Genomic DNA, 13001 nt, shown 5'->3' on the forward strand with positions numbered 1-13001 from the left:
CTAGTCTGTATGAAGTAGCCGGTAAGGAGACCAGCTCTGAATATACCCAATTACCCTCCTCCACAGGCTCTCACCTGAACCTGAAGATGCAGCAGCGGCAGCAGCTCTTCTCCTAGCTTCCGCTTCCGCTCTTCTCCTGGCTGCCGTCGCCGGGAAGTGAGGAACGGCCGGCGGCGTCCTGCCGACGACGGCGTTGGGCGGGTAGTGCGAGACGACGGGCGCCGAGGAGAACTCCCGCGTCCACGCCCTGGCCTCCGCCTCGTACCGCTCGTAGTCGTACGCGTACTGCTCGGCGATGTCGTAGTTGATCGGGTAGTCGAGCAGCGGGTCGTAGAGCACGGAGACGAAGCCGGTGAGGAGGCCGCGGAGCTTGGTGGCGTAGCTCCAGCTCTCGGCGTCCAGCACCATGTTCCCTTCCTCGTCGATGTTGGGATGGTATACCTGCGGTTGCAGAGACAAGCACTCAAATTCGATCCATGCAATTTTTTTTTGAAAGAGCAAGTTTCGTAAAACTAAAACCCAATTATCATCGTCCAAGTTACACAAAACCATAAACATTTTGACACATGACATATAAACCCAAAATACTATGTTTCTAAAGTTTTATAAAATCACATAGTTAACCATTTTGACATACTTTTATATTAAAATTTTAAAAAGCCAGGTGTAACAATTATACAATGGATAAAATCCTTATAAATTTGAGATGTAATTGTAGAATTAAAAAAGTGTTTTTGGTAGATCAAAGTTAAAATGATCAATACCGTGGTTTCGTGAAACTTCAGAATAATAATATACGGGGTTACGTGCCTTACGTCAAAACCTTTATAATTTTATGCAATTTAAACCATATAACAGATGAGGTTTTAAGACATTGGCGATCACGCAAAACGGATCGGAGGAACAAGCAGAGATGCAGACGAGCGTGCGCTTACCAGAGTCTTGAAGGTGACCTTGGGGCGGACGAAGGGGTAGCCGGCGGCGGGGAGCTGGATGTCGACGGGGAACGTGCCGCCGGCGTAGGGGGTGCCGGCGGGGCCGTCGATGACCACCTCCCAGTGGAAGGGGTCCGTCACGGGCTCCGGCCCGGGCCGCAAGTACGGCGGCGGGTCACGCCAGAGCAGCCTCAGCTCGTTGCGGATGATCCTGAGCGCTGTCTTCCGCTCCTCATCCTGCCGTCTGGCCGCCGCCGTGGACAGCTCCGGCTGCGGCTCCGGCTCCGGCACCGGCGCCGTCGCCATGGCCGGCGATTCGCTGGTCATTGTTGCCACCTCGCGAGCACTTGCGTAATGCACGTCGGCCCTAGCCTCTCTGCCGCTTCGTGCAGTCGTACGTGCTACTCGGTGTGGCTTGAGAGAGAGAGATCGGGGGTTCATGAGATCCACGGGGAGACATCGTTATATAGTAGAGATGACGATCGTTCTAATCGTATTCGGATTGGGATACGTAGTGGCGAGTTCGAAACTTCGAATCGGATAATCTGTTTTTGGTTGGGTTTACCTCTTTTCCAACGGAAAATTACGTATTCGGAGAACAGAAGGCGTCATATTGGATTGTCATCTTTTAAAATGGTAATGGAGTATTCGAAGATAAGGCGCATACCGATTTTACGACTAATTGTCATATTGTATCGACATTTTCTTTAAAAAAAATAAAATTCATTCCGGCCTACTCATCCGGAGAGATCTCCCTGATGGACTACAAGACTGCAATACGAATAGCACGCAGATAGTCAGTCAAAACATAAACAAGAGACCGCCACTCTAGCCAAACCAGCTAAAAGGAATGAACCTTTGCACGATCACATCCGAAGCGAAGGCAAGCACAAAGCACAGGCACAGGCGCACAGCTTCCACCCAGAAAACACCAAGAAACTTGGCTTCGGTTGATAGATAGACAGATGATGCAGTTCCGGTTACAGCATCATCGATCTTAAGGTTCACATCACATTTCTCACTGCAACCTAACACATGATTTGGCGCCCTACCCTGGTACAGGCTATAGGCATCTCTGTACATTTCTTTATATACACATACAGAAGGGTACAAGATTTATTAATTGAATTATCGGGTAAACGACTTCAAATTCTGATTTGGGATACCTAATGTATGATGACAAGATTCAGCACAGGGTGCACAGCTGAGGCACAGCGCGCCCAACGTCTGCTTTGTGTTCCTCACCTCAACACAGCGAGTCAAGATACGAGTGATTATACAGACGGCCAAACTGGAGGAGGCTGCCGTATGTTCTATCCCACACACCGACAAAAAGCATGTCGGTGTCCGGGCTGAAAGACATGCCAGATATCTCACCAAAGAAGTCCAGCTCTTGCCTTCTGGTGTAATCACTCCCGACATCGAAGACGTGGACAAAGTCCGCTGGTTCTGCCATCGACATGAACTGCCCATCTGACGTGAAGCGGATTGATCTTATGGCTCCAAGGTTACCCCTCAAAACATGGAGGGATTTAGAGAGATTCCGCACATCCCAAATCCGGCATGTCTTATCTTGGTTGCCAGTAGCAAATGTTCTGCCATCTGGGCTCCAAGCTGATGCAAACGAGTAATCAAAGTGACCTTTCAAGGAATGAAGAGTCTGCACAGGGAAACAAAGTAACCAGTTATCAGTTATCATGCATGCCATACTTCAATGTCACATAATTTTCTATCACAGCTTGATTATCATATATATGTGACGTTTTATGCCCAGGTTTGCGTGTGTGCTGGCATACCTTTCCTGAATTGGCGTCAATTAGTAAACCATTAGGATCATCCCCCACAATAACAGCAAGCTTTCTGTCAGGACTCAATGCTGTATGCTGCATCACCAAAATAACAATGAACTGTGAGACCAGAGTACAGAAATTAAAACATCCAAAGCATTCCATTGGTTTTGATCTCCGTATACTGATGTTGGATCTATTTGTTAACAACACATTTAAAAGGCAGTGCACAATTATGTTTTCATGAGAAAAAGGAAATCAAAAGGTTTTATCTTGAAGAGTCATTATTCGACACCATGAAGAAAGAAGTACAGAACCACATAAAGCGAAACTATGGCAATGTGAAATTATGAATGTCTACACAATCATACATGCATACCCTAATTATAGTAGGTTTGCCAAAAGCAAGGTGTCACAAATAAACAAAAAAGACTTACATTCACTGGCCATTCAAACTGAAAATGCTTGTAGAGCTGAAACCTCTCCATATCATAGTCTCTTACACCAGAGTCATTATTCGATGCCATGAAGTGAACAGCACCACTGGGGATAAAACAGTATTAATACAGATGCAAGTTCAAAAAGGTCACATCTAATGAACTTTATAACAGAACAAGGCAATTACCTGGTAGTATTGAATATCTCAACAGCATTAGTAATAGCGTTTTCATCATATGTAGTTCGACAGCAAAAGCTAATTCCTTCTCGATCAAGGTGCTGCATTTCCCATCAACAAAGAATTAAGAAAATTTTAAAAAGGATAAACCCAGACAGTTCATATGCAGATTAAGGCTGAGTTCGGCACTTCATCTTCCCAACCCACCTCTCTCGTTTTCCACGCGCACGCTTTTCAAACTACTTAACAGTGTGTTTTTCGCAAAATTTTTGTATACGAAAGTTGCTTTAAAAAATCATATTGATCCATTTTCAAAAAAAAAAAGCTAATATTTAATTAATTACGTGATAATAGACCGCTCTGTTTTGCGTGCAAGAGGGATAGGTTCCCATCCTGCATTGCCGAACACAACCTAAGAATGTAATAAGATGCACATCATGAATTGTTTGGTTATTTTCCAGTAAAATCTGCATAAAATAGTGTCCGATTCGCAAAATCAGTGGATACAGGAGCGGAACTGGGCCTAGGGCAGCTTGGACCCAAGCCCTACTTGTGAAAAAAAATTTAGTGGACTAGTACCTACATATTTTTCAGATTTTCCCAAATTCTATAGCCCAGCCCCACACATGGCCTGTTTCAGCCCCCACATCTCTCAGCCCAACAACCAGCCCATCACAGCCCAATAGAAGCCAACCCTAATCCCACCTCTCTCTCGCGCATCACACCACATCACTGAGCGCCGCATCTGTTTCTGTTCGCGTTCTTTCTCTTCTCACGCTCTCAGCTCTCTGCCTCTCCTTGTCTGCCACATCACCGACGGCGACTGGCAACTGCGCACGGTGGCACGGCGGCGGGCGGCGACAAGCACTAGTGTCGGCGGGGCAGCAGCGCGCATCCGCGGACAGGAGGCGCATATCAGCAGCAGGCAGTGCGCAGGGGGGCAGCAGCAGCAGCGAGCCAGGGAGGGGATCGGCCATGGCTCCGGCGCAGTCGCATACACATCGGCGGCATGGTGGTGACGGCGGGTCAGAGCCTCAGAGGCAAGAGCGCCCCCTTTCTCAGCCACTTCTCCACAAAGTTTGATTCCCGTTTCCCCAAATCAAGATCAGTGTCCTCTCTACTCATCGATTTTGCATGTTTATTTTGCATTTGGTAGCAGTTAGTCAATTAGAAATTGGTTTGATTTGCTAGATGAAGAGGAGCAGCACTTTAAAATCATTCTACCAAATCCAGTCCAGTGAGTCCACTCCAACCCCAGAAACAGAAGAAATTGATGAATCTACCCCAACCAGAAGATACTGTTGGAATATAAAGTGAATTGCCCGCCTTTCCTCATTAGCTTAAGCTTTTGGGATGAACTGGTCGGTGCATGCAACACAATATGGTATTAGAGCCAGAGGTCTCGAGTTCGAATCTTGGCTGGTGCACCCACTTCTATTCCACGCTAGAGGCTTGAGGGGGCCTCGCGTGAAGGGGAGTGTTGGAATATAAAGTGAATTGCCCGCCTTTCCTCATCAGCTTAAGCTTTTGGGTTGAATAGATACGTCGCGTTAGGTAGGGGTGAAAACGGTACGGAAACTTTCCGGATTCCAGACCTATTTTCGAAAACGGAATCTGTCGGTCGGAATTTTTTGGAAACGGAAACAAATTCGAAAATATTTTCTCGGAAACAGAATCGGAAATGATAAGGGCAATTTTCGTCGGAACTTGGAATCGGTTGGAAACTTTCTAAATTTCCTCGGAATTTCTAGAAGTTTGTGACTGAAATATCCTGGATTCTTCTTTTAAGCACTGAATAGTGAATACCATGGTGTTTGGCTGTTATTTTTTAAAAAAATATTTGTTATGCAAATCTGAAGTTACATAAGAATATTTTTTCCTGCATTGAGATTTATCAACAGCATTACTCTCTTAAACATAGTTAATTTATTCCATAGATTGTGTTTTGTGATGTACTGTTGAGACTTAAGAATTGGAGTTATATGATTGTGTTTTATGATGAATTGTTGACTGTTGAGACTTGAGAATTGGATTTATCAATTTGAGGGGTTTTTGTATTCCGATAAATTTTCGTTACTGTATTTGCGCCGGTACGTTTTCGCTTCGTTTTCGGTTTCAATAATATTCGATTCCATTTCATATCCAAGGTTTCCGATTCCGATTCCAATTCTGAAAAAAAATATGAAAACGAAAACAATAAAGGTGGTTTCCGTCCGTTTCCGTACCGTTTTCACCCCTAGTGTTAGGTACTCAACAAAATCTTAGTCTAGTCTTGTACTTTTTCTACACTTTTATTGTACTTCGGTGCATATTTAGAAATTGTATTCCAGTCTTGCATTTTTTTTTCATACTTGTACTGTACTTCCTTGTACGAATTGACATGGATAGTTGTTAGCCTTCAATTTGAGCACTAGGCGTGTCGAGATCCTGGCTCCGCCACTTAGTGGATATGTTGATCCACCATACACATGTTACTTCAACATTCTAAATCTCATAAGGACCAATTCCAGCGGTGCTCACCTATGATATTTATGCAAGCGAGCATCACCAAACTCCAAAATAACATAAACTGTTTAATCGCCATAGAGCTAGAATATATGCCGGTTGCTCGAAGCTACACAGCTATGGCTATATGGATTGATTCAAAGGAACCAGAATCAATTCAAATAATTTACCTTGCAGATTAGCTCTCCTTGAAACCCACCAGCTACCAGCAAATTGTCCTTGACTGACAAGGTACTAACTTGGGTCCCAGAAAAACCCTCAAGTAAACTTCCAGGGTGCTTCTGTAATAAGAAAATCATGAAACATCAATACTAATACATAAAACTTAGAAGCAGAGTAAATAAAAATTGATGGAACAAAGAAAAAGAAGGTACCATACCTCCCTGGGTGCCACATGTCCTTGGACATTCATAAGCTCGGTATCAAGACCACTCAGTGCCGACCAATGAAGAACAGAGAAATGTGACATTAAATAGACATCGTGCTTGGATGTCGCCCATACTAAATTTCTCAGCTGCAGGAAAAGTTAAGTCAATTGTTTCATAATCTCTGCAATTGTGAATCATATCATATAAACAAGAGGGGCATCAATCAAGAACTAATAATCATCAGAGACATAGAAACATCTTCATCGACCAATTTACAAGTGATTCTAAGAACTACAAAACAAGGACCAGCAGAAATCCCTGAATATGCTAAGCCATTGAAAGATGAATAGTTTATTAAGAAAGGCAGTGCATAGATACATTAGTCATAGTGAAATAAAAATCAACAGGCCCCAAATTTTTCACAATTGAATAAGAAGATGACATCGGTTCTTTTTACAGCAAACACATCTCAACATGTATACAAGTCTTTTTAACTCGAAAGCAGCAAAATAGTTCCCTGCAGTTAATTGTAACACACTAATACAAAGTACAAAGTTGATAAACTAATACAGTCAAATGAATTGATAAAAAAAAGTCCTCTATTTGGAAGATTATCAAATCAATAAAGATGCACTTTGTTTTAATATTCAAAAGATATTGTGCAGGAATATTATAAAGGAAATAGATATGATTTTGACACTTAAACGAGCCTGAAGCTAATTTGGTTAATGAAATGTAAAAACATTATCTTATGAAGTTATGATGGAACGCTCGGAATCTAAATACTACCAACTAGCGCGATATCTAATCAATTATTTCTGATAATAGTGGTGAAATATTATCTTGAAGGGGAAGTAAAAGATGTAAAAGTGAGCCCACCTGAAAATGTAGTATAGTTGATTTTACTGATCTAGTATTTCGCCTAAATTCATAATACATCCCGCCTTTTTCAGTCGGTTTGCATTCCTGTACATAAGTGTCAACTGTCAAGCACAAACACATAGACAGTTCTACACAGTGAGCTTTCAAAAGGACGCACCTTTGCGGCCGCTTCTCCAGAATTAGGCATGTTCTCATAATTCTTGTACTGATCTAATCTGGTCTGTCTGTATTTATCACGTGTGATCGCTAGCTTCTCCCATGGTATTCCTTGAATATCCTTTCCTTTTCTTGCATCCGCCGATGAGGTATCTGGGATCTTATCATTCTACACAGGAAGGAAAAACAACAATTTAGAGCATTGCAGTGTGGTATATTTAATAAGAACAATGATCAAATTGCTACTATATCAAGAAAACCATACATGTAGAAACTCTAGTATTGGTAAAGTTGAAGATTACTATTATTAAGAAAATACACAATTTGTTCTTTATCAAGACATAGCATTTGCATAGCAGGAAACTAGAACTAAACATGTGGCAGGAATTCTTATGTATTCTTACAGAGTAATACTACTCCCTCCATCCAATTTTGATCAACACATACTGTTGTTGCACGAGACAAAGGAGAACCAAATCAATCCGTAAACAACAGACAGCTTATAAGGCTCATGATTCTCAACAGACAACAGTACACACATGCAGTTAGTATTGTCGTTAATTGGACTCGGATAGCTCTCTAAACAGGAGGATCTGTAGTAAGTATCTCGCCCAATTGCACAAATGTTCACTCATCTTACGCTCCTCGTCATCATCAGTGGATAGTGTTCCAACAAACAAAAAAAGAACTTCACAAAAAATAATGTTGCGAAAACTTGATTACACATGCAATGAATCAACAAAGAGAGAAGATTGGACATACCGACTGGCCATGCTCTTCATCCTCTGAATCCGAATCCCTCATCCCTCGCTCATAGTTCTCTTCGCCCATGTCATCAGCAGTGTCGTCCATGTCATAATCATCCTCCATCTCTTCAATGTGGTCTTCGTGATAATTGGACATTGATCTTCACGTGAAGATAAACGTCCCCCGCCTGCAAACAGAGCACAACCATCAGAAACCAGAGTCTCAATCAAAACCAATTGCACATCAAGCAACCAAGCATTTCTAGGCACTCCTAGGTCAATCAACAATTTGCAGCGGTTGCCATGACCACACCAAATACTAGAAGCTCTCCTAAGCAGTGAGAATAACTGAATAAGACAGACCACAATTCCAATTTGACTTCCTATATGGTCTGCAGGAGGTCAATCAAAAAAGAAAAAATTACCCAATCAGAGATCCAACTGATCCCCATGCCTGTATTGCAAATACGCCCCGAAGAACTAGTAGTTCCTACCACGGAGAAATGAAATCCAACAGAAAAATTAGACCAACTGCTCAAGGCAGACCTAACGATGGCCATGGGGATTCACCCGAACCCCCAAAAATTTGTCCAACACAACCTTCTACCGGTATTACACCACGCACCAGCGAAATCCAGAACAAAATGGATGGTTAATTGGAGGAAATCCGGACGGATTTAGCCGGCCCACATCAAGCGGGACGCGGGGGAGGAAGGCGGCGGGCAACGAGAGGGGAACGAGGGTACCTTCAATTCGATCCGCACGGAGACGGATTCGGGGTGTAAGGAAGCCGGCCCGCCTCGCCCCTCTCGCCCGGCCGCGCGCGCGACTACGACGACGACGCCGACGACGCCTCACAGGGGGGAGGAGGCTCGAGCGGAGGCGAGGGGAAGGGGAGGAGGAGGCCGCCCACCACCGTGCCCTCGGGGCGCCCTCTCGCCGGCGGCGCGGGCGAAGCTGCAGATCGGTGGGCGGCGATGGCAGATCGGCCCAGAGGGTAAAGGTGAGGCCGTGGCCGTGGGAGAACGAACGGAACAGAGAGAAGATGGAGGAAGGGGGCAACTTGGTCATTGGCTATTATTTTTCCCAGTTTAGTTTATTTGAAATTAAATTAAATTAAATTAAATTGAATATTTCTCACACTTGAAAACGAGAATTCTGTTCAAAAACTGCGACTTATTATACGGTGGTAACTGAAATTGTCGTAATCTTAGCTTTTAATAATCATAGTAGATATTGACGCGTTGTGGCGGGACTTTAAAATTTTTTAACTGGATCGATATATCATAGATGCTTTGATCCAATAGTTAAGGGTTGACTGAACATATAAAAATAGATGATACATATGTTTCGTTAAACTGAAATAGAGGGTACGTGGGTTTCGCTAATCTGATTTTAGTAGGGTACTCTCTCTATCTAAGAAATGATGCACATATAACTTGTTTTTCTTATCCACGTGTAATCCCCGTGTCCTCTACTTGTTGCATGTGTCTGTTTGGGATGACACGTATTGAATGACTTCACTACATGCATGCACGACGATGGCGTGAGGTGATACACAGGATTTGGTGCGATGGGCGGTGATGGCGATTTGGAGTAACTAACTCACGGCATTGCACCATATATTGTGCGTCTATGCCACAGAAGACGTTGGGACTGTATTTGATGTGGGTTAAATTGTAAATGGGAGAGATTTTGTTCTCTTTGGTCTCAATTCCCAAACGAAATACACCAGTCAAATAAGGTCTTAAATTCTAAAAGGAGAAGAACCCTTGATAGCCATGGAGAAGCTTTGATATAGAGATAAAGCTAACAATTTTGTGACATTTTCTGAACTTGCAAATATACAAATTGCTGCAACCTATAACATTAAAAACTGGAGTTATCATTCCAAATTTCTAACACTAATATAACTTAACTTTAACATCATAATATATATAGCCAAAGTCTAAAAAAATGAACTATTCCTTGTTAACATATAGATTGTCGCCACTATTATGCATCTTCTATACAATTTATATATTAATGTAAAAAATAATAAGAAAATATGGTTGGGGATAATAGTGGAGCCACATGGATAATTTTGAGTTACTCAATCAGTGTTGTCTACATGTAGGTCTTTAGTCCTCAATTACAATGTGTTATGTTATTTTAAGTATGTTCCTTAGTGGGACAAGCCATATGACCTAGACATGGATATCACGGCATGAGAAGAGCAGATGGTGATATATGCCAAAGTGACAAAATGGTATAAAATGACAGAGGTTGCCTCTAATCGTAGAACATGGCATTTTGTTCACTTCGGTTTTGATGAGTCATTTCGGCAGTACCACGTGCATCGACGGTTAATATTCAGGTCACTCTGCTAATTATCGGGTCCAATATTGTAGAAGTATAGTGTTGCAATTTCTATAAGCATGCAGAAGTTTTTACAGCTACGATAAACCCAAAGTCACGAGATGATTTTTGTGTGTCCATTGTTTAAAAATACAAATGGTTATTGTGGTTATTGGTTCATCGGAGACCAAGGGGCATTCATTGGATTGAAATATCTGGATTTCAATTAAGAAATAATCTAGACTTGCTCCAATCGACTAAATTCTGACTATGAGGACATGTTTAGTTTATCATTGAAATCAACTTTACCAAATTATCGAAATTCGAAAGGGTTAAATGGGTGAGGTGTTCGGTTTGATGTCTTGTCAAATTTTTTGTGTGGTTTTATGAGTGGAATGTTTCGGAACAATTAAAGTTTGGTAGGAATGACAAGGTTGCGATGGTAAAATGGTATTTGATTTGTTGCCTTGGTTTGTTTCGGTGACAAACCAAATTTAGTAAATACTAGCTAAAATACCCGTGCGTTGCAACGGGTGAATAAATTCTAATAATAATATACGTTTTTCATGCATAATCATGTCAATGATAATGTTTGTATTTTAATGAGCGGCTTGTTTTTTTTATAAACGGTGTATTTTTTCTTCTGTGATTTTCTCAAACCATTTTTTAGAAATAGCGCATTTCTTTCTAACAGTTTTTTCCTAGCATGTTTTTTTTTATTTTTTTACTGACGACGAAAACCATATTTTTCTCCCTTTTTGCTTTTCTTTTCACGCGTTTTTTGCTTTTTTTTTTAATGTTATTTTTTTGCTTTTTTCAATACAGGAGAATATATGACGAAATAAAAGCCATGTAATAGATAGTAAAAAATCGATGGATCCTATCTGACTCAAGCGTCCATCAATTTAGCTTTTTTTCTGACAGTTTTTTCAGAGTGATTTGTTTTTAATAGACGGTGTTTTTTTCTTGCGCGGTTTTTTCAAATCATTTTTTAGAAATGGCACATTTTTTCTTACGAACCAGCTTTTTATTTTTTACGAACCATTTTTTTCGCCACTTTCTTAGGGAATCGGACGAACTTTTTTAGATGTTTTTTCAGATTTTTTCGCCTATATAGGAATCAGACTTTATTTTTCCGTTTTTAAAGGAATCGGATCTAGCCTTTATTTTTTCACCACTTTTTTTTGCCTTTTATAGGAATCGGATCTACGTTTTTTTTTTGCCACTTAGGGGAAACAAAATTTTATTGTTGTTGTTTTTCTTTCTTTCCCTTTTTTTTCATTTTTTGCAGTTTTTATTTTTCTTTTTATGCACCTTTATGCCCTTGTTCTCTCCCTTTTATTATTTTTTCTAAAAAAAGACCTCAAGTATCTTATTGCAAGATTATAGGGACTTAAATGTAAATATAAAAATTATAGGGACTCAAATAGAAAAGTACAAACCTAAAAATTAAAATCATATAAAAAATGGAATGCTCTCGACTGGTAGGTTCCGTCTTTGCAAACAGATCTTTAATCCGGCACATTAATTTTTTTTCACCTAGATGTATGGGATATCACGGTATAGATTGAAATCGACAGGAGTGTCCCTGGAATCTCGGACTCAAACCGAGAACGAGAGGACTGGTGTGTTTTATTTTCCGTTTTTAAGGAGAAATCGGATCTAGAGTTGGACTTTTTTTTCGTTTCTGAGAGGGAGTCGGACTTTTTTTATATATTTTTCGCTATTTATTTTGTTTTGAAGGGAGTCGGACTTTTTTTTTATTTTTCTCTTCCGGTTTTTTCGCCCGGTTTTTTGATCGGAAAGATTTTGTTTTTTTCTTTTTTTCCGGTTTTTTTTACGCTTGGTTTTTCTTTTCTTTTCCAGTTTTTTCACCCGGTTTTTTGGATAGGACAGATTTGTTTTTTTCTTTTTTCGCCCGGTTTTTTTTGCTCGGTTTTTTTTGACGGACGATGGAAGTACCTCTTATTTTTTATTTTTTAGTAAATATATATGATACAATCATAAAATCTACTGTGTAGGAAACTCCATCCAGCTCGGTATTCCAAGTTTTTGACCCTCTCAAGCTCTCTTTAGAGCAAGTTTAATAGTATAGCCGACTACTAACTCTAAATCATCTATAGTCAATATAATAGCTAATTCATATAATAGTTACCTATAAACATATACTACACTATTGATACATGGTCTCACCTGTCATATACACACTGCGTCTTGGAGTTCGTACTGCAGTTGGCTACAAATCCATAGCTCACTGCTCTTCTCTCCTCTTTTATCTCCTTAAAATATGTTTATAGTAGGCTTATAGTCTGCTATTGTACCTGCTCTTAAGATGCGTTTGAATATGCCGTTGAATTGTGAATTTTCATGACACGCAAAACGAGCTAGCCATTAGCGTATGATTCATTAAATATTAAATTTTATAAACTTGAAAATTATTTTAAAAAAACTTTCATATAAAAGATATTTTAAAAATATATCATTTAGCGGTTTAAAAAACTTATGACGGTTTACGAGAGAGCAGTCAACTCCAAACTTACTTTACAACTCAGCCATATCGCTGGGACTAATAGCCGAAATGCACAATGTGAGTATGTGACGCGAAAAAAAAAATCCATTTTCTTTTCTGCTCTACCAAGTTAACACAGGCTAATAGCATTCACACACGC

General features: G+C 40.7%; 2 protein-coding genes across 2 annotated transcripts; both read right to left on the reverse strand.

Annotated features, from left to right (window-relative positions):
* LOC127762646 (ubiquitin-conjugating enzyme E2 11-like) lies at positions 1 to 1262 on the reverse strand. Its single transcript, XM_052287121.1, has 2 exons — positions 936 to 1262; positions 1 to 441 (listed from the first exon to the last, which is right to left on the reverse strand). Exons 1-2 carry the CDS (start codon positions 1260 to 1262, stop codon positions 1 to 3), a joined length of 768 nt encoding a protein of 255 aa, XP_052143081.1.
* A 588-nt stretch (positions 1263 to 1850) lies between these two features.
* On the reverse strand, positions 1851 to 9044 carry LOC127763046 (uncharacterized WD repeat-containing protein C2A9.03-like). The gene is made up of 10 exons (XM_052287622.1): positions 8742 to 9044; positions 8012 to 8183; positions 7251 to 7418; positions 7091 to 7177; positions 6223 to 6357; positions 6014 to 6124; positions 3348 to 3439; positions 3160 to 3265; positions 2732 to 2818; positions 1851 to 2595 (listed from the first exon to the last, which is right to left on the reverse strand). The coding sequence occupies exons 2-10, from the start codon at positions 8150 to 8152 to the stop codon at positions 2182 to 2184; spliced, it is 1341 nt and encodes a 446-aa protein (XP_052143582.1). The 5' UTR covers positions 8153 to 8183; positions 8742 to 9044; the 3' UTR covers positions 1851 to 2181.
* Between the last annotated feature and the right edge of the window lie 3957 nt (positions 9045 to 13001).

This window comes from Oryza glaberrima, chromosome 2 (genome assembly GCF_000147395.1).
Source record: "Oryza glaberrima chromosome 2, OglaRS2, whole genome shotgun sequence".
Taxonomy (NCBI): domain Eukaryota; kingdom Viridiplantae; phylum Streptophyta; class Magnoliopsida; order Poales; family Poaceae; genus Oryza; species Oryza glaberrima.

Coding starts and splice junctions, on each gene's coding strand:
- LOC127762646 (XM_052287121.1), bottom strand. CDS start 1,262: ATGACCAGCGAATCGCCGGCCATGGCGACGGCGCCGGTGCCGGAGCCG. Junction 442..935: donor AGGTCACCTTCAAGACTCTG/GTAAGCGCACGC, acceptor CTGCAACCGCAG/GTATACCATCCCAACATCGA.
- LOC127763046 (XM_052287622.1), bottom strand. CDS start 8,152: ATGTCCAATTATCACGAAGACCACATTGAAGAGATGGAGGATGATTAT. Junction 7,419..8,011: donor ATGAAGAGCATGGCCAGTCG/GTATGTCCAATC, acceptor CTTCCTGTGTAG/AATGATAAGATCCCAGATAC. Junction 2,596..2,731: donor TTGACGCCAATTCAGGAAAG/GTATGCCAGCAC, acceptor TTCCCTGTGCAG/ACTCTTCATTCCTTGAAAGG.